We start from the raw sequence: 27,948 nt of genomic DNA on the forward strand, positions 1-27,948 counted from the left end.
TGTTACTATAATGGCAGGCAAAATTGGGTTATTGATCCTGGGTATCAAAGTGTCTTTGTTATAGTAATGGATGCTTTTTTTCCCCTGCTTTAACAATCAGTGGTGAGCTAACATCACAAATAGGTTCTGATGATGTTGGGTAATGTGTCTCAAATAGGGGTGTATTACGTGGGAGTATATACTAGCTCTTAAAAACTAGAACATAGACTCCATTCCATATTCCACTTCTTTGCAGCATGCTCAGCACAGGTGTTCAATTGTATGACATCATCCATAAGCAATACCTACTGCTGTCCTTTCATCTCACCACTCTCTGCTTATAGCTCTAATAAATGGGACTGAGATCGGTGAGCATGAACAGAAGAACGTTTCTTTTCTCTAGGACCCTCTCTCCTTTTTGTTACTTGGGTGTCTTCATAAAGATGCTTGACTTAGATCCAAACACAATGGCACTCCATTAAAGGTTTTGATATGCCAGCATCCACACTGAAAGCTTCAGATGCCTAATTACAGAATTGAATGCAACAAACACACTGTGTCCTGACCTTAGATAGGAAAAGAGATGAATACCATCTTTCCGCCACTTCAAGCCATGTGAGGATGATCCAGAACCGACCCATGCCAACCGGCATCCAGGCACGTATCAACCTGTCCAGAGTCTACATCTGCAGGGGAAAGCCCAGTCAGCCTCGTGGCTTCTAGAAGAAGCCGCTTGGCCACACACCTGCCTCCGAGTGGCAGAAAAACGTCCTGGAAGCCCGTGCCTCTGCACACTCACACCCACACGGTATACACTGAGACGAACACATCTGAATAGTCAGGATCTGAATACAGAAACACTGTGCTCACAGCAGTCACAAACAAAAACACATGCGTGGAATAAAGTACTTTTCAAAAATCTGGGTCGGTAAAGCGCTCTTATCACAGGCCCCCTGGAAAAGGGCTTTTCTCGGAGCCATTCACAAACGAGGCAGTCCTTCCCCCGAGGTGTGTCCTCAGCGTGGATCAAATGGCAACTTTGTTGTAGTCCCGGCAATCTTTCCAACTCTTTGCTCTGCTCTTCCTTAACTCCCAGACGGCCGGGCGGCGCCGGACCGGACAGCCACGTCCTACTCCAGTGGCCTCCCCGCCCTAACCGCGCGGAGGGGCGGGGCCCAGCCGGCTGCCAGGAAATGCCCAGGAGTGTGTGTCACCTGCCCCTGACGGCTTGTTGACTCCCTGGGAGCGCTGCCTTTCAGTTTCTGGGCCCCCGAGACCAGAGGACGATCTCGCTCACCTGTTCCCCAGGCGCGGCCCCGGGCGCTCCTGAGACTCTCCCGGGACTCCTAGCCCCTCAGATCCACAGCCATGAGCAAGTTGGGCAAATTCTTTAAAGGGGGAGGCTCTTCTAAGAGCAGAGCTGCTCCCAGCCCCCAGGAGGCCCTGGCCCGACTTCGGGAGACAGAGGAGATGCTGAGCAAGAAACAAGAGTACCTGGAAAATCGAATCCAGAGAGAACTCGCCCTGGCCAAGAAGCACGGCACGCAGAATAAGCGAGGTAGGCTTGGGATCTGGCCGCAGACATGAGCTGTCCCCCTTCTGTCCCCAGCCCTTTCCTTGGGGGAAAATCTGCCCACAGCACCTGTATCCCAGGAGGCCAGATTTGCTCCCACAGCCTTTCTAGGAACTGGTATTGACCCCCCCAGGGCCAAAACTGGAGTGAGCTGAGCCAAGCATAATCCTAGATAGCAAAATGTTAGATAGTTCCAATCAAGATGAACGGTATTTTAATGCAATATTTTAAAAGTTCAGAATTAATGCAAAAACCTCATGATGAACAAAATATCAAAAATTTTAAATAAAGACAATTGGTATTGTTGATTTCTTTTTCTTTTTGCCTCTGGCTCTTATGTCGTCCTATAAAGCACTTTTTTATTTAACATTCTTTTTTTAGAAATGTAATGTTTTGTCCATCATGAATTTTTTGTATTGATTTTGATTTTTAAAAACATTGCATTAAAATATTATTTATCTTGATTACTAACTTTTGGTACCCTTTAAATTTTACTCCTGTTCTGACTTATCCTAGTCCAGCCCTGCAGACTTCAAATATCAGGTTTTCTGCTGTGTGTTTATAAATATCAAATCATACATTTTAAGTTGCATGGAAATCTCTAGTGAAGTATTTTCTGGTATGTTCTGGTTTACCTGGCTCCTCAGCCATTGAAAAGTTTAGTTGGCTGCTGTGCAGTTGAGACATTACTTTTAAAAAAAAGCAGGGAATTAAATATTATATTTCTTATTACTGGTTTTTACCACACAAGGGACTTTGAACCAGTAATGATTCTTGGTGCTCCTGTCACACCTTGAACCCTTGTTATTGTCCAGAGTTAACTGGTTTCTTCAGTGTACTGCTCTCTTTATAGAGAATAGACCTAAACAGCACATATATAAAAGCCCAGGGAGAAGCTGAAGTGATTTGGTGTGGTAACACTAGAAATGGAAGTGGTCTTGTAATGGCCACCTCAGAAACAGAAGCGGTAATACAGAACTGTGTCCACCACCTAACCCTGAACTTGTATCCGCAAGTCAGGCTTCTTTAGTCATAACAAAGCCTTGGGAAGATTTACTTAGCCCTGAATGATGCCGCCATTGTTTAATGCAGGAAAGGAATAATGTCTTCTGGAGTTGACCTTGAAAAACTCTGCTGCTTCCCATAAAAATGTGCCTGATACATTTGTGTCCACTTATTACCAACGATAAAACGGCCAAGTTTCATTTTTCTCTGCTACTGCATATAACTTTCGTCTACATTATAGCCTGTTTTAGAGTTAAATGCTGGTTTCTATTTTTACTCTATGTCTGAAAATACTTTGGGAAGCTGTTAAATGGCAATTTCTAAAGAGAATACCATGCCATTATGGCTTGCTAAAAAGTCATTGGTAGTTCTGTTTCTCTGCTCTTCCTCTTCAGTTTGATGTGCACTCTGAAATTTGCATAACATCTGTCAAGGGATGTCTTTCTGTCTGTCATCCTTTTGGGTCTGTGTATCGTTTTATCTACAGTGGTTGCTCAGTAAATACTGGTTAAAAAATCTTAAAAATCGAACATCTGCTCTTAAGAAGTGGTGAAAATGTAGGTTTTGCTTTCAGAAGATAAAAAATGTAAGATAATATAGGTTTTATTGATTTTTTTTCAGAAATGGTCTCCAATTGGTAATGCACTAAAGAGTGTTACAGGTTGACTATATAAAGACCCCACACCCAAAATTAAAGACAACATTAATTAAGAGCATCAATCTAACTTTCTTAAATCAGAGAAGTTACAGATGCAAGTATCATGTGCAAATAATCAATTGGGGTTTGAAAATTCACTTATTCTTTGTCATTTATCCTTGGAAACTTCACTGGTGTTAGCCCACACCTGATTTTACAGTGATTCTGAGAGTAGAAACAGGGTAGTTAGCATGAGTTCATCTGTGCTCTAAACTATGGAAAGAATTCACGGGCCTCTGTATCAGAAACCCTGTCAATATCAGCATCTTCCAAATAAACCAGATAGCTTCATATACACAATAGTTTCTGTTTTCCATTAGCTACCAAGAAATATTTTCACACACATAGTGTAATCAGGCCCAATATAATTAGTACAAAATAGACCTTGTACTATATAAGGCTGTATATAATACAGGGCTGTATATTGTGGTATAAGAGCTGTAGTTTACATTATAATCTGAGTGATATAATGTATGTGCAGTAAAGTTTTACTTCTAGACATGGCTGATCAGCTAGCATTGTATCAGAAAGAACCACACTCCTAGCGACTACAAATTCTTCAGTAATCTATTTCTCTACAACAGAAGTTTTGCCAGCATTCTGAATGTCAAAAGTGGGTTTTATTGGTAAAATGAGTAACTTTTAAATTAGCGCAATGAATGTTAGAAATGAGATCTCATTGGGGAAATTATAGATATCCTAAATATATGGATTGAATAAAATAGTTTGAGACACTTCCTTGCTTCCCATTGTAAGAACAGGTGATAAGAATCTACTAGAGGTATAATCAACTTAGAATGCTACCTGAGGCTTGATCTCAGATCAGTGCCATGTCAAGTCCTTGGATCACGTGTTGGGGCGCCTGGGTGGCTCAGTCGGTTAAGCGTCCGGCTTAGGCTCAGGTCATGATCTGGCAGTCCGTTGGTTCCAGCCCCGCGTCGGGCTCTGTGCTGACAGCTCAGAGCCGGGAGCCTGCTTCGGATTCTGTGCCTCCCTCTCTCTCTGCCCCTCCCCTGCTCATGCTCTGCCTCTCTCTGTCTCAAAAATAAAAATAAATAAATAAATAAATAAATAAATAAATAAATAAATAAATAACATAAAAAAAAAAAAAAAGTCCTTGGATCATGTGTATTTCTGCCTGATCGCACCTCCCACAGGGCACAGCACCTTACTAGGGGATGTTACTGCCTTCAGGGAGCCTTTCATACAAGGTAGATTGGAGGCCCTGAAAAGACATACACTTGGGACTTCATTGAACTCATGGAATCCTGAGTTTTTGCCTGCTTGCGGTGTATGTTTGTTTACGCAGCATTTAGTCTGAAACTTGCTCTCACTGTATCTTATGCCAAGGTTGTGCAGGCATAGCTAATTCTTCTCACCTCAAACTTCTTTGGTAGTTACCATAATCTACCAAAAAGAACCTGAACGTGCACCACCAAATTGTTTTTGCAACACCCATGATATTCAAGGCCCTGTTGATCTTTAAGATTAACATTTGGAGCAAGATTTATAATTTGGTTGAAATTTTAGGTCTGAGGGGTGCTTGGGTGGCTAAGATGGTTAAGCATCCAACCCTTTATTTTGACTCAGGTCATGCTCTCACAGTTTGTGAGTTTGAGCCCCACATCGGGCTCAGTGCTATGTCAGTACAGAGCCTGCTTGGAATCCTTTCTACCTCTCCCTCTGCCCCTATCCCACTCATTCTCTCTCTCCCCCCACCCCTCTCTCAAAATAAATAAATAAACTTAAAAAAATAAAAATAAAAATAAATTTTAGGAGGTCTGAGATTACTTGATGTAGTTTATGTAGATTACCCCTGCTTCATAGGTGGTAATCTCCTTTACGGAAGAGCAAACTTTTTACATACTACTAACTTTTATTCTTTTTTATTTTCTTTCTTTAAAGTTTATTTATGTATTTTGAGAGAGAGAGAGCAAGAGAGAGCGTGAGAGCTTGAGCAGGGGAGGGGCAGAGAGAGAGAGGGAGAGAGAGAATCCCAAGCAGTCTCCATGCTATCAGCACAGAGCTCCACTTAGGGCTGGATCCCACCAACCAAAAGATCAAGAGTTGTACACTCACCCAGCTGAGCCACCCAGGTACCTCAGTTTTTCTGTTTTGAGCCCTATCATCTGGAGAAGTTTTTATTTATTTATTTATTTTATGAAATTTATTGTCAAATTGGTTTCCATACAACACCCAGTGCTCATCCCGAAAGATGCCCTCTTCAATGCCCATCACCTACCCTCCTCTCCCTCCCACCCCCCATCAACCCTCAGTTTGTTCTCAGTTTTTAAGAGTCTCTTATGCTTTGGCTCTCTCTCCCACTCTAACCTCATTTTTTCTTTTTCCTTCCCCTCCCCCATGGGTTTCTGTTAAGTTTCTCAGGATCCACATAAGAGTGAACACATATGGTATCTGTCTTTCTCTGTATGGCTTATTTCACTTAGCATCACACTCTCCAGTTGGAGCAGTTTTTAATATTAAGTCACCCTGATGCCCAGGTCCCACACCCATAGATTCTGATATAATTGAATAGAGTGGGGCTCAGTCATCAATATTTTTAAAAGTGCCTGGCTTAAGGATGAGTAACTTAAATCTATAGTAATGTTAATGAGTTAGAAATACAAGGTCCTTTCGTCTTGAATGCTTCCTGTTTTCACATGATGGCATCTATATGGGCATCTATGACACTGATAGTATTTGTGTGTTTCACTGGGATAACCAGGGACTAACAGCTTGGGGACTCTTGATGCCCCAGGCTATGGCCTCTGTAGCTGAAGGAATCCATATCTCAGCATACTGCAACCGCCTTCCTGCCACACTGGTCTGGTGGAACACTTTAGGGGTTGATATTCTTTTTTTTTTTTTTTTTTTTTAACGTTTATTTATTTTTTTATTTTGGGGGGTACAGAGAGAGAGAATCCCAAGCAGGCTCTGTGCTGTCAGCGTAGAGCCTGATGCAGGGCTCCACCCCATGAGGGGTCACTAGTCTAACCTCCCTTATGAGGTCTCTTAGAAAATAATATCCCTAAAAGATGGCCATAGTTATAATGTGCTTAAATGTAAGGTCATGATCCAGTTTTTACACATTTGATAGAGAGTAACTTAGTGTCTTAGTTAGGAGTTCGGCTTCAAAGCAGACAAACCTGGGTTTGATTCCTAGCTCTGCCTTGGCACTTAGACACTGTGTGACTTTGCACCATTTACGAGGCCTGTCTATCGATGGCAAGGATAAGATTGATGCTCATGGTTGTGAGGATAAATGACATTATTGTGTAAAGTCCTTAATTCAATGCTCTGTAAGTATCAGTCATTGTGATAACAGTAGCATTTTTTTTTTTTTAAGCTGAAATTGGCTTCCTGCTAAATTCTACTTACTGCCTCAAATTTTGTCTTCTGGAATAACTTCGAATAAATCTACTCCATCTGCCATGTGAAGACCTTTCATGTATTTGAAGACATTAGCCATTTCTCTGTGTCTCCTGTTCCTCAACTTCACCTTCCTCAGTCACTTCCTCAGTCACTTCCTCAGTCACCCCTTACTGTGCTGAGGTTTGCTAACCAGGGCCGGGTCTAGGGTGACCTTGAGAGTGAGTGCCCCCTTAAATTTGTACCCTAAGTGCCTCTCATTCCTCTCCCCGCAGCCTGGCTCTGTTGCTCACCTTGTCCCAAGCTGAGCAGGAACTTCAAATATATAATTATGTGGAGAGATACGGATCCAGCCTGGGATTATCCACAGGCCTCAGGCTGTGGGAAGTGGGCAGATAGAGATGAAAGGTGGAGACTAGGAAGGAGCAAATTTGGCCACAATCCCTCCTCAGTATCATTACACATGATTCCAGGGAAACTTGGCTCTGAGGCCATTCTACCTCTTCATCGGGTATCTGTTTGGTGAATGAGACCCTAGGGCAGAGAGTCTTGTATTTGAGTGAGCCAGCGCACTTTGAAGCCTGTGCTGTTTTTTGCCAAGGATGAATTTGCTTCCAGAGTCATGACTGAGACTTGGTCTTCCTTGGAGTTGGGGTGCATGCACGATCCCACTGGTTTGGCCCAGTGTATGAACCTTCTGGGGCTCTTGAGTTTGCTTTTTATTATATAGTTGTCATGGAGCTGAATTCTGCAATCTCAGACACGAGGGACCAGAAGGACTTCTGTATAAAAAGAATCACATCTGTGTCAGCTGTGTGTCAGCTTTTTTTGCCAAAGTAGTGAGGGCAAGAGCATGCATGGCTCACGTAATACGAGACTGATACAGAATGCAGGGCCCTGATGGATGGGAGCTCCCTTGGGAGATATTACTTACCTTGTGACCTCCTTTCTTAAGAGAGTTTCTCAAAATGTGGCCCTCAGATCAACTACATGAGGATTCTTTGAGGATGTTTGTTAAAATGTAGACTCACAAGGACCCCCTCAAAATTCACATTTAGTACATCGAGTGTAGTGCCCAGAAAGCTGAACTTTGAACAGATAACTCAATGATTCTGATGCCGACTACAGCTTGGGAACATAGGACGTGTTTATTGTTCGATGAGCTGCTAAGCTGGAAGCCTCTATTCTCTACTCTGTTTTCTTCCCTCACCATTCCTCCTGTTTCTTCCTTCCTCCTCCATCACCCCGAGACCCAGACGAGAAATTTCTACCCACCTCCCTCCTGTTGACTGCTGAAGAAACATTTCCAAAGCTTTGACAGATCCTCCTTCACCATCTGAATTTGTTTTCTTTAGGGAAGTGCGTACTACTCCATAATCCTTTTGAAGGGTCTCAGAGGTCTCTAATATTCAAATTACAACCAAGCATCATCATAAAGTGTTCTGCATTCCTCCGATTATTTGATACTTTGTACCATACCCTGTGTATTCTGGCACCAGAGAAAAGAAAGAATTTTATTCCTGGGGCATTAAGCACCGACATGGGGGTCAGGTCTTCTTCTCCAGTCAACTGCTCTTCTCTCTTCTGGAAAACATAGATCAATGGAAATGTGACCCTTCCTCCATTTTCACCCCCAGTTTCTCTCCCACCTCAGGAGCTCCTCCTGGGCTTTCATTCCATGGTGGAGGAAACTAAAACATCTGAACCAGCCCTAGGAGCCTATTCACTGAAGTTGTGGTATTAAAACTTCTCACTTTCCTACTACCTGCCTTCCCCCCTCTGAGCCCTGGCAGGGATCCTAGTGGACCTACACCCTTATTCACACACTTAGGTACAGAGTGGCAGAATGCCCTGGGCTTTTTATCTCCTTTGTTCTGTTAATACTGCCTCAGTTTGCATATGCTTTTTCACAGGTATATCAGTTGCTTCTCCCCAGTGGATTCGGAGTTAAAAGTCCCAGCCAGATTTACCCTCTCCCCATTTAAATCAATGTGTTAAGCTTGCATTCAGTATTTTACATTTATTTGTTACATATCATCTTATTTTCAATTAAGTCTTAAAATTCTAATTTTATTGTCTTATATGTGAGCTATTTCTTTTAGTTGCAAATTTGATCAGTAGGCTTTTTTTTTTTTTTCCTCCCTGACAAAGACTTTGTTAAAATATATTGAATAAGACAGAACCCAAGGACAGAGCCTCGTGGCATGCCTCTAAAGATTTCATTCCAGGATACCTCTGCATTACAGTAACAATGTTTCATCTAAGATTGGGCTAAGGCATGATTACCAATTTGACAGATCAACGCTCAATGAATTCAGTTATTTATCTAGCTATAAATATACCTGATCTACATTTTTAGCCCATATCATCTTTTTTCTCCATTTTTTTCTCTTTCCCCTAAGAATGCTTCAGTATACCTTGTGGGTTCTATTCTCAAAACCAAACTATATGCATATACTTTGCTTCACAAATGCCCATTTATGAACTGATAGCTTCATCAGATTCACCTGGAGAGCTTTTTAAAATGCCACATCAGGAGATTCTGTTTCAAGAAATCTGGGATAAGTTTAGGATTGTGATATTCAAGGCTTTCTGGTCGATTTTGATGTGCATAATGTTAGAAGGCTAAGTGGGTGGTCTATGGTTTTTCCTTGAGTCAGCATCTAGTCACCCAAAGAAAACAACCCAATGAGATTACTTTGGTATTTTTCATCTTTGGGGGCTCATATTGGCTTCTAGTTATCATTGTCTTCTTTTCTAATCTCTCAGAAACTGGAGTGCAGGGTGTTTCTCTTCTAGAATCATTCTTTCAAGGTTCCGTGGCACAGATGTTGACAGTTTGCTGATGTGTTGTAGCTACTTCTCATAGGGTAATTGGTACCATTTCTTGTGTTGTGTAACTACATCTATTTTTCCCCCTTTGTGAACTTGGAGCAGCATTATATATTCTGGAATAGTCATTTTTATTATTATTCTCCAGGCACAGAGCCTGTTTGGATTCTCTCTCTCTCTCTCTCTCTCTCTCTCTCTCTCTGCCCTTCCCCCACTGTCAGGTATGCATTCTCTCTCTCTCAAAATAAATAACTAAATAAATAATATTAAAAATAATAAAATAAATAAAAACTTAAAAAAATAAAATTGAATGTTAGCCATCTGGCTTAATGAAATAAAGTTTATACTTATGTTTGTCTTTCATATAAACTTAGAGGAATATAATTATGCAACCAAATACTGAACATTTTTGATATTTCATTCTCTATTTAAACGTGAATTTCTGTTGAATCTCTTTGATGCCTTCACATAGTGCGATATGCTACCTATCTGTTACAGGTGTGTCTTATTTGCTTTAGCAGTTACATTGTTCAAAAGGCCTTTCTCAGTGAGCAGTGGTAATTCCATGACCAATTTTTTTTAATTTGAAGGTCTTTTGTTTTTAAAATTTTTAAGTGTTTATTCGTTTTTGAGAGAGAGAAAGAGACAGAGTGTGAGCAGGGGAGGGGCAGAGAGAGGCAGACACAGAATCCGAAGCAGGCTCCAGGCTCTGAGCTGTCAGCACAGAGCTCAACGCGGGGCTTGAACTAACAAACCACGAGATGGCGACCTGAGTCGAAGGCAGCCGCTTAACTGACTGAGCCACCCAGGCGTGCCCCCCATGACCATTTGTTGCCATATATTTAGTACATGTAAGTGAAAGTGAATATAGCCTTAGAGTTTGAACAAAGATATTATCCTAATTAAAATTTATACTTTGTTCACCGCAGCAAGAAAAAATGCTATTATTATGTTAAACCAATTTATACATATTAAAGATCACATATGTAAGAGCCTTTGGTTTATCTTTTTGTAAGCAATTTGAAAAATTGTATTTATGTAAACTATCTTCCTTTGTTGAGCATCATTCTCCCACTTACACTTGAAAAGTTAAAGAATAGTGCAGCTCATCACCAATTGCAAGGTAAACCTATTCATAAAGAATTTCAAATAGAAATAGTGATCTTAAGGATAGGAGATATATGTTTTTCAAGATGTTGTGATCTTAGGATCCCAAGGGAATAATCATAGAATCCTAGACAGTGAGAGCTGAAAGGCACTATACAGATATAGTTTGCTGGTCCTCAGGAGCATCTGCAAATCACGGACACAGTAGTAGGAAATACTGGCACATCATGTGAGCAAGGAATATGCTACAAGTAAACTATGTTATACATATACATACACATATTCATACACAAATACATACATGTAAATATAAACACCTGTGCACACATGTACACATGTATATACAGATATATGCACGTCTGTATACATGTATACATATATACACATGCAATATAGAATTTCATCTATAGGTACATGTGCTTATCCTGTAGAATTAATCATAATCAGCTATTTCTGAGTTTTTCTGTTTAATATTTGCTGGTTTCATATTCATACTGTTTTCCCTACATTCTAGGCAATAGCAAGCTCATAGAGGTTACCAGTGCATGAGGTTACTAATAATACTAGTGGCAGGTAGAAAACTCATCCACTCAATTAGTTATATATTCTGCCTGGTCAAACAGTAACTGGGTTTTTACAAGGAATATCACGTACATTTTAATTACTACATTGGTATGTTGTTCCAATAGCAGGTTAATTCGACTTGCTTGGCAGTTGACCTCTGAAGCAATTAATTATAAGAAATAAGAATTTCAGTGGATATTCAGAATGAGTCTTATGCAAGCATTTCTTCCTTTTTTGACAACTCAAGGCTGATAGCACTTTTTGGACATGACCTTTCACTCTCAGATTTAAGTATCTCTTATGTAACGTCCTGGCGGTAAGAACTGCTTCATCTCCAAAAGAAGCTGTGAGCTTTTTAGAAAGAGGAAAGTAGCATCATTTCTGTTGGAAAATAACTTTAATATCCTTTGCCCATTTCCTATCTTTCTGGAGATGGAAGAGGGCACTAATTATCCACTTTCTAATCTTTTATATTTTATAATATTAATCACCATTTCTCTTTTTTTTTATATAAAATTCATTCCAACATTCCTGGCTTGCTTACAGCAGTATTCCACTTCCAAATGTCCTTTCCTCAGCTTATGTCCTGATGACATTTACTATTGGTGAGACCTCTGAAAATACAGAGGTTGTTTATAAGACCCAGCTAATGTGGCAAGCCGGTGTGATTTGCTCTATTTTGGGGTTTATAGATTCTGGCTTCTAATATATCTCTGCCAGAAACTTCACATGGTTTAGTAGGAGATTTGCATCAGGAAGAAGGTTGGGGGCTAGAAGGAATCCTTTGTGTGACACTTTTTATCATTCATGTGCCTTCCTGACTAGTGTGGGTGATTGTAAGTGTAGACTGTTACCCTGGCTTCATCTACATCGCCTCCTTTCTGATGTCTGACCTCACCCTCCAGGGAGAGTGTGTACATTTCTCTGCGCATCTACTGTACCTTGTACATGTCTCTTGTCATTCTCCCTCTATGTCTCCTCTGCTACTTGAAATGTAACTTACACATGTTAGTATCTGTGGTCACAATTTCTGTAAGATAGTGGGTGTTTAATAAATGCTTGTTCACTGATGTTTGAATGCCCACTTCATATCTGCATCCTCTGAGATTATAGCCTCATTTCTTTTCCCTGCAGTGTGGTAGATCTACAGTATATACTTGTGGAGCAGCTGAAATGAGTGGACAAAGAATATTTTTTTAAACTGAAGAAGGCCAGGGAAATTCATAATGGGGCGGTCCTGGCCAAACGAACCTTGGAATTTTCTAGTATTCTCCCAGCTACTTTCTATCTAACCTGTGACTTTGAACAGAAACATTTTGCTTTTATTCCGTTTGTACTTATCAGGATGCTTATTCAGACTGTGTTTTTCAAGAACTAAAACAAGGTGACATAAATAGAAAGTATTATTTAATTAATGAAATGATTTGTATGTGAGTAAGAACAGGGCTTACTTTAAAGTTTCTCAAATAAAACAACATGATTATGATACTTCCTAGTTAAAAGCAAAAGAGGACATGACCAATTATGTGTGATATGTATCTCTTTTTTTTTCTTTCCAAGATTTTATTTACATTCAAGTTAGTTAACATACAGTGTGGTATTGGTTGCAGGAGTAGAGTTTAGTGATTCATCACTTACGTACAGCACCCAGTGCTCATCACAACAAGTGCCCTCCTTAATGCCCATCACCCATTCAGCCCATTCCCCCACCCACCCCACCCCCCAGCAATCTTCAGTTTGTTCTCTATATTTAAGAGTCTCTTATGGTTTGCTTCCATCTCTGTTATTTTATTTTTCCTTCCCTTCCCCTTTGTTCATATACTTTGTTTCTTAAATTCCATATATGAGTGAAATCATATGGTATTTGTCTTTCTCTGATGGAGCCTTTCTCTGATTTGTCTTTCTCTAAGTGTATTGCAACACTCCGCATGGTTGCAAATGGCAAGATTTCATTCTTTTTGATTGCCGAGCAATATTCCATTGTATATATATTCCACATCCTCTTTATCCATTCATCAGTTGATGGATATTTGGGCTTTTCCCATAGTTTGGCTAGTGTCGATAGCACTGCGGTAAACATTGGGGTGTGTGCCCTCTGACACACGCACTATTAGCACAGTTGCTGGGTCATAGGGTGGTTCTATCTTTAACTTTCGGAGGAACCTCCACACTGTTCTCCAGAGTGGCCGCACCAGTTTGCATTCCTACCAGCAGTGTAAGAAGGTTCCCCTTTCTCTACATCCTCGCCAACACCTGTTGTTTCCTGAGTTATTAATTTTAGGTAGCCATTCTGACAGGTGTGAGGCAGTATTTCTTTGTGGTTTTGATTTGTATTTCCCTGATGATGAGTGATGCTGAGCAGTTTTTCATGTGTCTGTTAGCCATTTTGTATGTTTTCTTTGGAGAAGTGTCTGATCATGTCTTCTGCCCATTTCTTAACTGGATTATTTATTTTTGGGGTGTTGAGTTTGATAAGTTCTTAATAGATTTTGGATATTAGCCTTTCATCTGATATGACATGTGTATCTTCAGCACTCTCTGGGATTTCTCTTCCAAGCCCCGTCTTTTAGGCCTTCTCTAAAGACCATCCATTCCTGGTAGAGAGAAGAGCTGTCATAAGGCAGCTTCATATTTCACAAACAGTTTTGTCTATAGTCACTGGATATGATGGTTTCTATAATGTTCTTCCTTTTTTGCAAACTAGTGGATTAGCGATGCACACATTTGTGCACTCCGAATGAGTGAAGAACAGACTGACCTTTACAACCACGATGCCCTGTACATTATACGAACAATGAAACTGTAACTTTTTTGTTTTTAGTTGTTTTTCATAGATGACTGGAAGTCTTCCTCCTCTGGCAAAGTAGTAGTTGAGTAAAGTTGCTTAAGGCTAGTGGAATTTTGGTTCAAGTGAGTAATTCTTAAATTTCAGCCGCAGTCCTGAATGGGCTGTAGTAACTCTTGCTGTGTCTCCCAGCAGCAGAATATACAGGTCACGGTTCTGTATCTCCATTGCTGAAGGAACGTCACTGTTAAGTGAAGAGACAAAACTCCTGGCTGTCTCTCCACTGCAAAGGAATATAGTAGATTCTTTTGTTTTAGAAGGAATGTTATACAGGTTTCACCAGCTGCTTAAAAGCACATACAGGGGTTGGAAGATCTAGTTGCACCTTCTATACCGGTTAAATTACATGGCTCTAAAAACGTCCTTCTTTGCCAAATCAGGAGCAAAGGTTTAATTTGCAGTATTTGTTCCATGTCTTTAAAAATATGCAGCTGTTCTTTTCCCCAAATCATGTGTTAGAAAACAAAATCAAAGCCTGTCTAATTCATGGTGGGTCTGAGGCATCATCATTTCCTGTGCAAGCTCACGGGGAGACTCCTCACATACACTTCTTGGCTTTTGGAACATAAGCCTCTTGTCTTAGTGTTTGGGAGAAGCGTACTGTGCCAGGCAGAAGTCACAGCAAGTGTCAGGCGTCCTGGGGCCAGATCCAGCCATGCAGAAATCACTGGGTTTGCTCACACAAGGTGTTTGGAAAAATGTGAATCAGCTTTTAAATTTGGAGGGTTTTGCATGCAAATCCAGATTTCTTGCTTCTTTTGAGTTTGTGGAAGGCCGGGCATGGTCACGGTGGACTGGAGCTCAGCAGTGTGGCTTCCAGTAAGGTTTATGCTCTGCTGGTCACCAGAGTCCCTGCTTCTTGCTGTTGACTCCCTGATGCAGGGGCCAGGGTCCACTGCCATTTATTATCGCTCTTGTACTATTTCTTATCATATAGACTAATATTCCTCTATTTTTTTCTCTCTCACAGGTGAGAAAACAAAAAAGGCCTTTCTCCGTAACCTCTCTCTGCTTCACTTAACTTTCATTACCTGCTTGGGTCCCTCTGAGATTGGAACACTGGTGTAGGCCAATCTGTAGTGTGTGGTGTGGGAATTAAAGTATAGGTTGAGATCTGAACTCTTAGTGAATTTTCAAATTTTTTCCCGAGTATTTTGAAGGTCAGAAGCCATATGTTAACATAGGCATTTAAAATTGTGTCCAAGCCAGAACTCATTATTGTTAATAACAACCATTTGCAAAGTTGGGCATTATACCATGTGGCTCCCACCATATGGTTCTGACAATCCTGTGAAGGAGATGACGATTATGAAGCTCCCTTGTATTTAGTAATCACTCATGATGTGTCAGGCACTGCACTAAATACTCTGTATATGTTATTTCATTTAATCCTTCACCACTGAATGAGTTATATCTTCATTTTCCAATAAGCAACTTATGTTGCACATAGGTCACGTAGGTATGGATAGATGGAGCCTAGGTTTGAAAGTAGGCAACTTGACTCCAGTGCACAATGTTCTATTGCCATCTACATATTATTGTTGTTACTATTATTATTACCCAAGTAGGGAACATCACTTAAGACTTAAGTCACACACCAAGGTTATTATGCACAGTTATTAATTGGTAGAGTAGTATTAAAATGTAACTCTAGGGGCGCCTGGGTGGCTCAGTTGGTTAATCGGCCGACTTCGGCTCAGGTCATGATCTCGCAGTTCGTGAGTTCGAGCCCCGTGTCGGGCTCTGTGCTGACAGCTCGGAGCCTGGAGCCTGTTTCAGATTCTGTGTCTCCCTCTCTCTGACCCTCCCCCATTCATGCTCTGTCTCTCTCTGTCTCAAAAATAAATAAACGTTAAAAAAAAAAATTTTAAATGTAACTCTAGTGACTCCAAAGTCTCATCCTTTATATCAAATTGCATTTTTTTTATTTTCAGAAAGTATTCTAAAATTAATTCTAACTAGGAAACACAGTGCATTTTTTAATAGAGAACTTTAAATTTTTTCTTAAAAAAAAAAAAAAGGAAAATGCTTTTGGGCCGATGGATACCAGTTATATTCCAAATAAGTATAGACACTGAACCAGCCCAACAAGATAGGGAGGAGACATACTTGGAACATTCCATTTCTGGGTATGTTGGGTGGAGATGTGTATTTGAAGTTTGGCTTCCTGAGATTTTCCGATATTTCTAAGATTTTTAAATGTATTCTAGTATTATGTTCTGGTTATGGTGAGTTATGGCAAAAAAGCCAGGGAACTTCTTGCTCATTGGTCTCAGAAATAAGATACACAATTGCATAAATTAATGAATGTTATATAATTGCTATTAGTAATGATAATATATAATTTCTAAGTGTCTACCTTGCATAGGCACTATATGAGGTGTTTTCCATAAATTATCCCTAATTCTTAAGACAATCACCTAGCATCATGGGGATTATATCCCCATTTGCAGAACAGCAAACTGAAGCTCAAAGAAAGCAAGTGTGTTACCCAGACGTATGTATCTATGGAAGAAGAAGTCATACTCTGGCCTTGAAGGCCATACTTTTTCTATTATGCCATGCTGTCATTATACCGTGTGCACAAAATTGTCAAGTTTATTTATTTAATATTCATTCATTTTATCTACTGTAAAGTAGGTCAATAATAGTACCTACTCGTGGAGTTTTTGTGAGTTAATGGCATAATTCACACAAAGCACTTAGCAGCAGTTTGGCATGTAACAAATACTCAAAGTTAGTTTTTGTTATGTATTTTATTGGCCATGGGCCAGGAACTGGGCCAGGTCCTGGGGAAACAGGAGAATAGGATGCCACATCTTTCTTCAAAGGGCTTATGACTGCTGTAGTGGGTTCTACAAATAATTATAATGCGGTGTGATAAATGTAGAAGTAGAAATGGATCCACACGCAGTGTTAGTGCAGAGCACCAACTGGTAATTCTCCCCATGCTGGGGGGAAAACTTTCACACAGCTCTGGTCATTAATGTGATGAGCCTCTGTACAGGGTGATATTGTGTAATATCATAGAAAGGTCTGTATGCCAGGTAATTTTTTAAAAATTGTTTTAGTTCTTTCCTAAAGGACAGGTTAAACAAATAAAAACTCTTTCATGAATGAAGTGTAAGCACTGTTCAGCAGGGACTTGAATTGTGATGTTGCACCTGGAGGGGGAAGCAGAGCAGAGCCTGATAACCCTGGACCTCCACGGTGGGCAGGGAGGCGTGGGGGGAAGAAAATTACCACTTACCAGGGAAATATAGAACAATGTTCCACACCTAAAATAAAGCCTTTCTTTGTCAAGCCTGTCTACTTGCTCCCTCCCATGGAAGGAAACCTGCCTGATGGCATACCACACCCACTTCTTTTGCAGAGCTTTGGGCAGCCTTGCCTTTCAAGAGAGAGGCCTCACGGGAAAACACACTTATGTAACTACAAGAGGCCCAGCTATTTATACTAACTATTGTAGTCTTTCATTTATAAATATGAGCTTTTAACACAGACTCAGAAGAAATTCAGTGAAAGATAATTGCAAGAAAGAGAAGGGTTAAGATAAGCAAAGCAAACAACCAAACTCAAGAGAAAAGAGATGATGTAGGAAATAAGATATGTTAACACAAAACTTGTTTTGGTATCTTCAGGGAGATTCAAGAGGCTATTGAATTATAAGACAAGAATGGGCTGCCATAAAAATGAGTAGCTAGAAGAAAAAAATTCTTACAAGTTAAAAAGCATAATTAAAAATAAATAAACAAAAGGGTAAAATGTAGAATCAATCTAGCTGAAGACTAATTGGTAATCCAGAATATAAAGTTAAGTAATTCTCCTAGAACATAGAACAAAAAGAGATAAACTAATAGATCGAAGGATAGAGCCAAGGAATCCCACATCCATCATACAGAGGTTTCAAAAGAGAGAAAACAGAGAATGGTTTGGTGAAAGAAGTATAAAAAAAAAAAAAATCAAAGCGCATAGTTTCTCCAACTGAAGGAAGACTTAATTCTTCAGAATAAAAAAAACCCCACTGAATGCTTAGTTGGGAGAAGCAAAAAATAAAAGGCACATGCTTACACCTAGGCTGGTGAAATTTCATAACTCTTAAGAAAGTAAATCTTAAACATTTCCAAAGAGGAAATAAGCTAACAAATTTTCTACAAAGGGATACAAATAATATTGTCATCTAACTTTTCAAATATTGATTACCTAATGACAATGGAATAGTCAGAATTTTTGAAATATTTTGAACTGAGAGTTCTATAAAAAAATCCAAACTATTATTCAAGTTTGAAACAAAATGAAGACGTTTTCAAGCCTATAGGTATTTAGAGAATTCATATCTATGCACCTTTCTGGAAAAAAAAACCTTTAAGATTTATTCTAGTAAAGTACAAATACTCCATGAAAGGATGATGTAGGATACAAGAGGCAATAGTAAGGAATTAAGCCAGCAAATTCTATAGTTTATTGTAAACTGTTGAAATTGTGTCTGTCAAACTTAATGCAATTGTTAAGAATTAAGTTTCCTTCAAAATTGAAAGGATAGTAAAACAACCAGTAATCATCTGTAAGTAATAAAACTGAAGATTATTTCAATCAAACATTGGAAGGTCTGGGGTGAGCAATGAATCTTATTTGGGAACAATAAATTATAAATTTTGATTAATTTTCAACATAGAAAACTTAATTGTATGTGTATAGTTTAATTTTTTAAAATTTTATTTATTTTTGAGAGAGAGAGAGAGAGAGAGAGAAAATATGAGTGGGGGAGGGGCAGAGAGAGAGGGAGACAGAGGATCTGAAGCAGGTTCCAAGCTGTCAGCACAGAGACAGATGTGGGGCTTGAACCCATGAACCTCGAGATCATGACCTGAGTTGAAGTCAAACACTCAATCGACTGAGCCACCAAGGTGCCCTGTATGTGTATATTTTAAATATAAGAGCATACTTAGGGGAATACATTTAGTATATATAATGGTCTAACAAATTAAAGGGGGGAAATGAACAAAAAAATTGATCAATATACATAAAGAAAAGACAGCAAAAAGTAAACAAAAATATAACAGAAAACACAAAAAAGATGATAATAGAAAGACCATATTAGATACCAGTTATCACAATAAATAAACATGAGTTAAAATCTTATATTAAAAGAGACTATATGAATGAAAACAGTCACACAAACTACGCATCCAAGTATATGCTATTTGTAATAGGTATACCAAAAAAGAGCAAATAGAAAACAATTATGAAATATAGGTCCCCATAAAATTATTACAGGCAAATTGTAACAAAAGAAAAGCTGAAACATTAATATAAAGCAAAATGGAATTTAGAGCAAAGAGGTTTAAATGGGACAGACAGTAATATTTTACACTGATAGCCAGTAAAATCTAGCAAACTATAATGACTATGAGTCTTTGTGTACCAAACAAAAAGCATAGAGTAAGCAAACTAAATCTGTTGGGATTACAAGAATGAATCGACGAAAACAGAGTTAGAAGAGAGCCTTCTCTTAAAAATCTCTGTGGCAATAACTTACATGCTTTACTCTGAAACCATAAAGCTACTTGAGTTCGTTTGTCAGTTCCATTTAATTATATTAACATCCTTCTGCTTCTCTTTTCCTGCACGTTCCCTAAATGGCTTATCAAAGCTCATATTTTAGGGTCTTCTTTTGGGGAGGGTGCCATAGTCAAAACTTCATTAAGTTTTGTGATTTTGTGATTTTCAAATGAAGTGGGTATTTTGTTTAAGAGCTGATGGGAGGGTGTTTGGATATTTTTCTGAAGGCAACATTTCTTTCTCTCACCAGCTTGCTACTAATTCTTGAATTTGACTCTAGCAGTGTTGATCTCATGGGTGCTCATGGTTAGATGTAACCTTGCCGACAGCTCATAATTATTTTAGACCAAGACATGAAGCTCATCAACCTAGGTTTGGGTTCCAGCTGCCACTCACCATCTACCTTCAAGAAAGTCACATAACTTCTCTGGATCTCAATTAGTTTGTCTTTAAAATAAGGAAATCAGGCTAGAATAGACAGTTATTAAGATTCTTTTCTTCCTCTAAAGTTTTGTTTTTCTACTGCATGATTTTTATTCATTTTTTTCCATACTAGCAAAATACTTTTATTATTTTATAATGATAAAAGAAGGAAAGTAAAAATTTCTTTTTGGTGTATACCAGAGTTAAGGGAAGTAGAAGAATAAGGGAATTAATAGGATTTTTATGTACTTTGATGACAATAAAAAGCTAACAATTCCAATTGTTTGCCATGAAACGTATCATAGCTCCCCAAAACATATAAAGGATCATACTTTCAAAATCTATAAAAGATATTTTTATCCATCTTTTCCCTAAAACTCTATACTGATAGAAACACTGCTGTGATATATTTTATGAAATATGAAAACTGACTTTTCATCCTCTTACACTTGCCAAATCTTTGGAAGAAAAGAATAACAAGATGTTTGATGAGTAGTAGTTGTTGCAGGTGATTGAAAGGGCAGATGTTAGTGTTTCTCAGCTTTATTTGGCACCCTCATTGTCTGTAGGGATTGACAATGCTGAGTCTATGGTTGGTGTTGGGCAGATGTCTCTTGAGTTTGTGGCTTGGGCTTTCTGCTGATAAACGTGGCTTCTCCCTTATTTAGCTGCATTACAGGCACTAAAGAGAAAGAAGAGGTTTGAGAAGCAGCTCACTCAGATTGATGGCACACTTTCCACCATTGAGTTCCAGAGAGAAGCCCTGGAAAACTCACACACCAACACCGAGGTGTTAAGAAACATGGGCTTTGCGGCAAAAGCGATGAAAGCAGTTCATGAAAACATGTGAGTGAATTTGGTCTCCCTCCAAGTCATAAATTCCCTCAATGTTGGGAAGAGCCTTTGGAATTATGTGATGATTTTGGCAGGAATGGAGTTACTCATTTCAGGCTTTTTGACATGTTGGAACGGAACGCCCCCTTGGAGAAAGATTAGAAGTTAGAGTAGGGGAAAAAAAAAAAAAGACCATGAAAAAATGAAGACGTTCACTTTGCTCTTAATGTTTCCCAGTTGCCTCAATATTGTCTGACACTGCACATGTAAATGCTTTCACACAGCAGTTGTTTTTATTTATTTATTTATTTATTTATTTATTTTGAAAGAGAAAGTGTGTGAGCAAGGGAGAGGCAGAAAGAGAGGGAGACAGAATTCTAAGCAGGCTCCACGCACAGAGCCCGATGGGGGGCTCGGACCCACCAAACCTTAAGATCATGACTTGAGCCAAAACCAAGAGTCAGATGCTTAACCAACTGAGCCACCCAGGCACCCCCATGCTGTTGTTTTAAAAAGGCCTAAATGTCAACACCTGTGAGAGTGTTAGAATTACTGAACAGTGGTTGTCAAACCCAGAAAACTACAAAAGAGAACACAGATGGCCAGGATCCTTGAAGAGGGGTAGGGATTGAGCTTTTTTGTTTTTAACCACATTCTCCAGGTGATTCTGATACTAACCAGTGTTTGAGAAATATTGACCTAGAATAATAGCTTTGAGCATGAATTTGAGGTTAGATTTGCTGAGTTATATTTAATCCCAGTTTCATTGCCAACTGTCCTTGAGTAAATTACTTTGCTTCTCCCTGATTCAATTTCTTTAGCTGTTAATTGGAGATCATAATAGTACTGACCTCATGTAGTTATTGTGAGATTCAATGAGATACTAGATACAATGCACTTAGCATAGTTTCTGGCACAAAGTAAGCACTTAGTACCAATATTCATAGTGGTAGTGGGGCTGGTGATAATTTGCTTTACATTCCCGCTGGGAAATCAGTGACTGAGACCTGATTCTTTCCTGAGATTAGGTATGACAGTGAGGTCTAGGTCAAAGATGTATGAGAGCAAAAATGCCTGAAGGATGTAGAGAAGTGTCTGTGGATGGGAAAAATGGGAGAGGGGGAGGCTGGGGTCAGTGAAGACATCTTTGTTAACATTTTCTTGCCTTGATAATTTGTTGATAATCAGCTGTCATTTTGATAGCTTCAGAAAGATCACTAGAGTCACTGTCAGAGTCAAAAATCTATCATTGCTGTAAAGCTGGGTGCTAAACTGTAGTACAGAATCACGGCCTCTCTCTCCAGGTAGCTGAGCAGCAGTATGCCACCGTATTCCTTTGGAGTAAAGTTCAACCTCAGGCCCAAACTTCAGTTGTGCCTTTCTCATACTCCTTTTTATAAATAAGCTCCCTGTATATTTGTTATAATGATAATAATTGGAAATGAGGGGTGATAGGAGGATGCTAAAAGAAAACTTTTTAATGTAAAAATACTTGTCTTCCCATATGTAGAGTCTGGAAAACTTGCACAATATTTATTCCACTGGGAGTCAAAATTGCAGTGTTTGCTTAATAATGAGGTAAATTGTCACTTCTCTGGTATTCAGTCAGTTTGCCCTAGTTTCAGAGTTGGAGGAATGATTCAAAGACAGAATGGTAGTGAAGCAGTTCAGATCCTGGCCTTCAGACACTGCCTGCTTAGGCTGGTGGTTAGAGGCCAGTGGGGTTCAGGTGCCGGAAGCTGTCTTCAAAGCAGCTGTCTGTTGTGGGCCTGTGGCTACCTGGATTCCTGTGCTGAGGTTGAGGATTCTTCTGAGAGCTTCGGAGGCCTCATCCTGCTTTCATTAGTATTCTCCCTGGGCATCAGCAGCCATGGGAAAGCTCTCAGGGAGTCAGGATCTCAGAGCCACTAAGCATTCTAGAAGATCTCTAGTTCCAGAGTTTAGCTTCTCTAAAAGGCTGCTGTCGGATAGTTACTGGTGAGAGTTGCCACAGCTTATCTTGGTCATGGTGGTCCTTGGTGGTCCATGGCACCATTTCCTGCTGAACTGATACATGGCAGCATATATTAAATTCTACATATGTTCTACCAGACAAAATTTCAAAATGCATCGACAAATGTTGTTATAGTCTCTAGTGAGTCCCAAATGTAATGGCCATTTATCAAATATTTAAAATATATGCGTGTATGCAGGTTTATTAATTTTCACAAAATGCAAGTTGTTTTTAAAGTGGATAAATGCTATCACCAGAAATTTTTATTATCTTACTGAAATAACTAAGAGTTCACATTAAATTGACTCATTTTTCATATGGGATTATAGCTGAATTCATTTTATTATTTTTATTTTAGAGAGAGAGAGTGTGTGTGTGTATAAGCGGGGGAGAGGGGCAGAGAGAGAGAGAGAGAGAGAGAGAGAGAGAGAGAGAGAATCAAGCAGCCTCCACACTCAGTGTGGGCCCAATGCGGGGCTTGATCTCACAAACCTGGGATCACGACCTGAGCCAAAATCAAGAGTCGGATGCTCAACTGACTGAGCCACCCAGGTGCCCCCAAATTCATAATTTTAAAGTAAAATTCTAAAATATTTAGAGGTGCCTGGGTGGCTCAGTTGGTTAAACATCTGACTCTTGATTTCAGCTCAGATAATGATCTTATGGCTCGTGAGTTTGAGGCCCACATCGGCCTCTGCCCTGACAGCAGAGAGCCTGCTTGGGATTCTCTCTCTTCCTCTCTCTCTCTGCCCTTCCCTGGCTCGCATCTTCTCTCTCTCTCTCAAAATAAATAAACAAACATTTAAAAGAAAAGAAAATATTTCAACAACATATTATTTCCCAGGGATCTGAACAAAATAGATGATTTGATGCAAGAAATCACAGAGCAGCAGGATATTGCCCAAGAAATCTCAGAAGCCTTTTCTCAACGGGCTGGATTTGGTGATGACTTTGATGAGGTAGGTAACACAGTGTAAAGAATGGAGTATTGTGGGTACTAAAAAGGATAGCTTCCTCTCATATATAGCAGGTGGGTTTTCATAAATATTTTCTTAAACATCACTAAAGAATAAGTGATATTTGTTAGTGATGTGCTTCTCACAAGGGGGAAATGAAAGTGTTGGTAGCTCTGATTTAAAAGAAAGATTAATATAGTCTAGCAAACCACCCCCTAATTAAGTTTTCAGCTATTAAGGAGAGGCAGTATGTGATTATGTAAAGTTAGTGACTTTTAATGGTTGAAGCCTAAATAGCACCATTACAAGGAATCAAGTGCTCGCACATCTGGGCAAAGCAAAGCAGACTGTGTCGCTGTGCAAGGAACAGACGTATCATGCTCTGTAGTTGTTAAATTAGAGGTTAGTCTGCTTCTGTTTATTACTCAGGCCATGAAACAAAATAAGTGTGGAGTGGCATTATTAACACACACATTCCATTTAGATTAATCAGTCCAATAATAGAGACTATAATTATAATGGTGGTGTCTGCACTGTGAATTTCAATTGTTCTACTCAAAGCACACGTTAAGTAGGACTAGTATATGTTTTGAAATGTTTCCAGTTGTCTGATTAGTATGAGAAAGAATCTGACTTCCTGACTTTCTACTAAGTAAGATGTGGTTCCATGGAGGCCTAGGAAATGAGAACTGAGTGTTATCAACTTTTAAAAATAGCGTAGACCACCATATGTGGAATTTACGAAACAAACAAAATAAAAAAAGAGACCAAAAAAGTCAGGCTCTTAAATATAGAAAACAAACTGGTGGTTGCCATAGGGGAGGTAGATGAGAGGATGGGTGAAATAGTGATGGGGATTGAAGAGTACTCTTATCATGGTGAGCACTGGGTAATGTATAGAATTGTTGAATCACTATATTGTACACCTGATATTAATATAATACTGTGGGTTAATTATACTGGAGTTAAAATAAAAAATATGCCTCCCCCCACCAAAATGGTGTAGATGAGTGGTTAGAAACTTCGGCTTTCAGGCCAAATCCTTCCCATAGGCTTTTTGTACGGCACGTGAGCTAAGGATATCACATGTTTGAAGGACTGCAGAAAATAACAGTAGTAACAATAGAAACAAAGAAGACTATGCAACAGAGACTGTATGTGTCCAGCAAACCTAAAATACTGCTATCTGGCCCGTTAAAGAAAGGTTGCCTACCTCTGGTTAGCCCAATAAGCACCTATTGAGTGCATTATGATATGGTGGAAAGGACTCTGGGCTCATAAGGACATCTGGGTTCTGCCATTTGTTACTAAATTTTGTGTAAGCCCCTTCACTTTTCTGACCCTTAGTTTTCTCATCTATAAAGTGAAAATTACTGGATTGCTGGATTATCTCTGAAGTTTCTTAATTCTAAAATTATTTTATCAGTGGATGAGTGTTTGGTATTCAAAGGCTGTAAACGATGGAGGAGATGATTATTCTGTCATCATACTTATTAAAGAAAATATCAATATCTTCTTTGTACTGTAGATAGCTCTCAGGGGCTATTGACAATTCTGGGCACACCTTCAATGTGGAATAGTGTGTTCTGCCATTACTATATTTACTATATTTGTTCCTAATTGTTTTGTGAGCAAAAATAGGCCTCAAAGTATTCATTCTGTAAGCCCTTTATTCATATAGCTTGTGGGAAACCAGAAAGCTCACAAGTACACTGACCATACTATTTCACATGGCCTGTTGACATACACTTTCATGATTTATTTCCTTTTCATGAGGTAGATTTACCAGTGGTTAATCATTAGGCTTGCTGCATATCTGATATACATTGACTTGGTCAAATGTTGTGGTTGGCTTAAGTACCTCCTGTCTTGGCCCGTAGTATTGTTACTCTCATTTTAATACGAGATGGTGATTTATTTATGTATCTTTCTCCCACATTCAATAACGAACTTCTTAAATGTAGGGACTGTTGATTCAGCTTTGCATCCCCAGCACTGAGTTCAATACCTGACCATGAGTGAGCTCTCAATAAATTTGTTCAATGATGAATGAATGAATAAATGAAGACTCTCCTTGGCCAAATAAACATAAGAGTGTCTTAGGTCATTTCTGATGGTGACAACCTCAGAATTCAAATGATGACAAATTTAGTTTTGACTCTCAAGCTCTCTCAGTGGGGATTGCACTCTACTTGAGTATTCATGGAGCCAGTTATATCTGAACTACCATAGTCATATCTGCTATAAGGTGATTTATGCTGTTAAAGTCTCAAACTAGTCTTGCCTCTCTAAGGTTCTTAGGACAGAGAATAGTTTAGGATTAAGCCAGATTCTCTGAGACTATAGCTAAAAGAAAGAAGTACAGTGTATCTACCTTGAGGTGCAGTTTTCTTTACCCAAACACACAGCATGATTTATATTGGCTTTGGTAATTTAACAAAGACACATAGTATCTTTGATTCTTTTTACTTTCTGTACATTATGGCTCTGCTATACCTGTTGTTATGTTTTCAAAAGCATTAGCCCAGATGGAAGTGCTTATTTGCTCCAATTAAAGTTTTACAAATTCTTACTTTTTTACAATAGGAAAGATACAGTGGAAAAAATGACAGGCAAGGTGCAAATTTCCTAGAAACTGTGGAAGTTATAAATTCAGTTAACACAAATTACTTGAATAACTGTTTACTGAAGTATTATAAGATTAACTACAACAAATTTGCACAAACCAAAATATTCATTTTTTAATCATTGCTCAGTGTTGCAAAAAAAAGACTTAGTCTTAAAATAAATATTCCGTTTCACTGGGTTCTCACATATCAATTGGGTAGCAGATGTTCTTATTATTGTGTTTGAGGAAACCCACTTCTTGAAACGTTAACTTCATAATTCTTTCTTTCTCCTATGTTCAGGATGAGTTGATGGCAGAACTTGAAGAATTGGAGCAGGAAGAATTAAATAAGAAGATGACAAATATCCACCTTCCAAATGTGCCTTCTTCCTCCCTTCCCGCACAGCCAGCTAGAATGCCGAGTCGAACGTCAGGCATGTCTTCTGCTGCACATCGATCCCGAGCAGGTCTGTTGCACACCTCAACTACCAACAGTCCGATACTTGCCTAAAATAATTACCCAGGTCCATCCCTTTTAACACTTACTTTTTACTTCATAGATGTATAACTTTTAATACCTGTATTCATACCTGTTTTCTCTGGTGAAAGTGGGAATGTCGCCGCTTACTAATTTTTATCTATTTTATGTTCCAGCATCTTCCAGGAGGGCAGAAGAAGAGGATGATGATATCAAACAATTGGCAGCTTGGGCTACTTAAACTACAGTGGAATTTGTTGACATCTAAATTAATGAACTGTACATTAGACACACAAAAAACATGTTTTTGCAATGTTTAGAAGTTAACAAAGACCTTGTTTTATATTTACACTGGATGAGTAATTGTCTTTTAAGGCTTGTAGGTAAAAGTTACAAAGAATCGCATGTAGACATAGAATCAGGGATGGGAAGCGGCTTCCTGGTAGCATCTCAGAGGATCTTTCCATGCTGATGGGAGGGGGCATTCTATCTTGTTCACTCCTATATTTCTAGTCCTGGCACATACTTGGTGCCCTCTATACACTTGTTGAAAGAAAACGGAATTCTATGTACGTGTAAAAATGTATAACAGTTTATAGGCCATGTAATAGTGATGCGTTGAGGATAATAGCTAGAGAAAGTATCTTTCTTTTCTACATGAAGCAAGTTTGCTATGTGTATCCATGTTAGAACGTATCTACCCCATGGTAAATGCAAATACACCATGTCTCTTGTGGGAGAGACTTCACGTAGAGAAGTCTTATGTGAGTCTATACATAGTTTCACTTCAGTTTCACAGTTTAAATCTTAAAAGAGCTTTAACTGACATTTATTATGCCAATTAAGCTTGGAATGGAGCAATGGATGCATTTCCCAAAATGTTTGAAAGCACTAACAGCTTACACTGCTGAGCGAGAATCTCCGGGGTGTAATTTAGCCACTTAGGAAGCCACGTTAACACTCCCAGGCCATTATGACGCTGTTGTGGCTTCTGCGTGAGAAATGTGTGAATGTTCATTCTTTCCTATTTTGTGCTCTCTTGTATGTTTGTTTACAATTTATGGCACATTCCTTGTATATACATAAACATAAAGGCAATTAAAAGTATATAATGAATAAAATT

At 39.1% G+C, this 27,948-nt stretch overlaps 1 protein-coding gene across 1 annotated transcript; it reads left to right on the plus strand.

Annotated features, from left to right (window-relative positions):
* Positions 1 to 1,167: 1,167 nt before the first annotated feature.
* Positions 1,168 to 27,946, plus strand: CHMP4C (charged multivesicular body protein 4C). The gene is made up of 5 exons (XM_058699952.1): positions 1,168 to 1,537; positions 20,625 to 20,802; positions 23,628 to 23,742; positions 26,649 to 26,814; positions 27,002 to 27,946. The coding sequence occupies exons 1-5, from the start codon at positions 1,348 to 1,350 to the stop codon at positions 27,064 to 27,066; spliced, it is 714 nt and encodes a 237-aa protein (XP_058555935.1). The 5' UTR covers positions 1,168 to 1,347; the 3' UTR covers positions 27,067 to 27,946.
* Positions 27,947 to 27,948: the final 2 nt, after the last annotated feature.

Source organism: Neofelis nebulosa, chromosome 14 (genome assembly GCF_028018385.1).
Source record: "Neofelis nebulosa isolate mNeoNeb1 chromosome 14, mNeoNeb1.pri, whole genome shotgun sequence".
NCBI classification, from domain to species: domain Eukaryota; kingdom Metazoa; phylum Chordata; class Mammalia; order Carnivora; family Felidae; genus Neofelis; species Neofelis nebulosa.

What these genes read in the sequence shown, in the direction of transcription:
- CHMP4C (XM_058699952.1), top strand. Translation starts at nt 1,348, where the DNA reads ATGAGCAAGTTGGGCAAATTCTTTAAAGGGGGAGGCTCTTCTAAGAGC. An exon ending in CGGCACGCAGAATAAGCGAG is followed by an intron (nt 1,538 to 20,624) that starts GTAGGCTTGGGA and finishes TCCCTTATTTAG; the next exon opens with CTGCATTACAGGCACTAAAG. An exon ending in AAAGCAGTTCATGAAAACAT is followed by an intron (nt 20,803 to 23,627) that starts GTGAGTGAATTT and finishes ATTATTTCCCAG; the next exon opens with GGATCTGAACAAAATAGATG.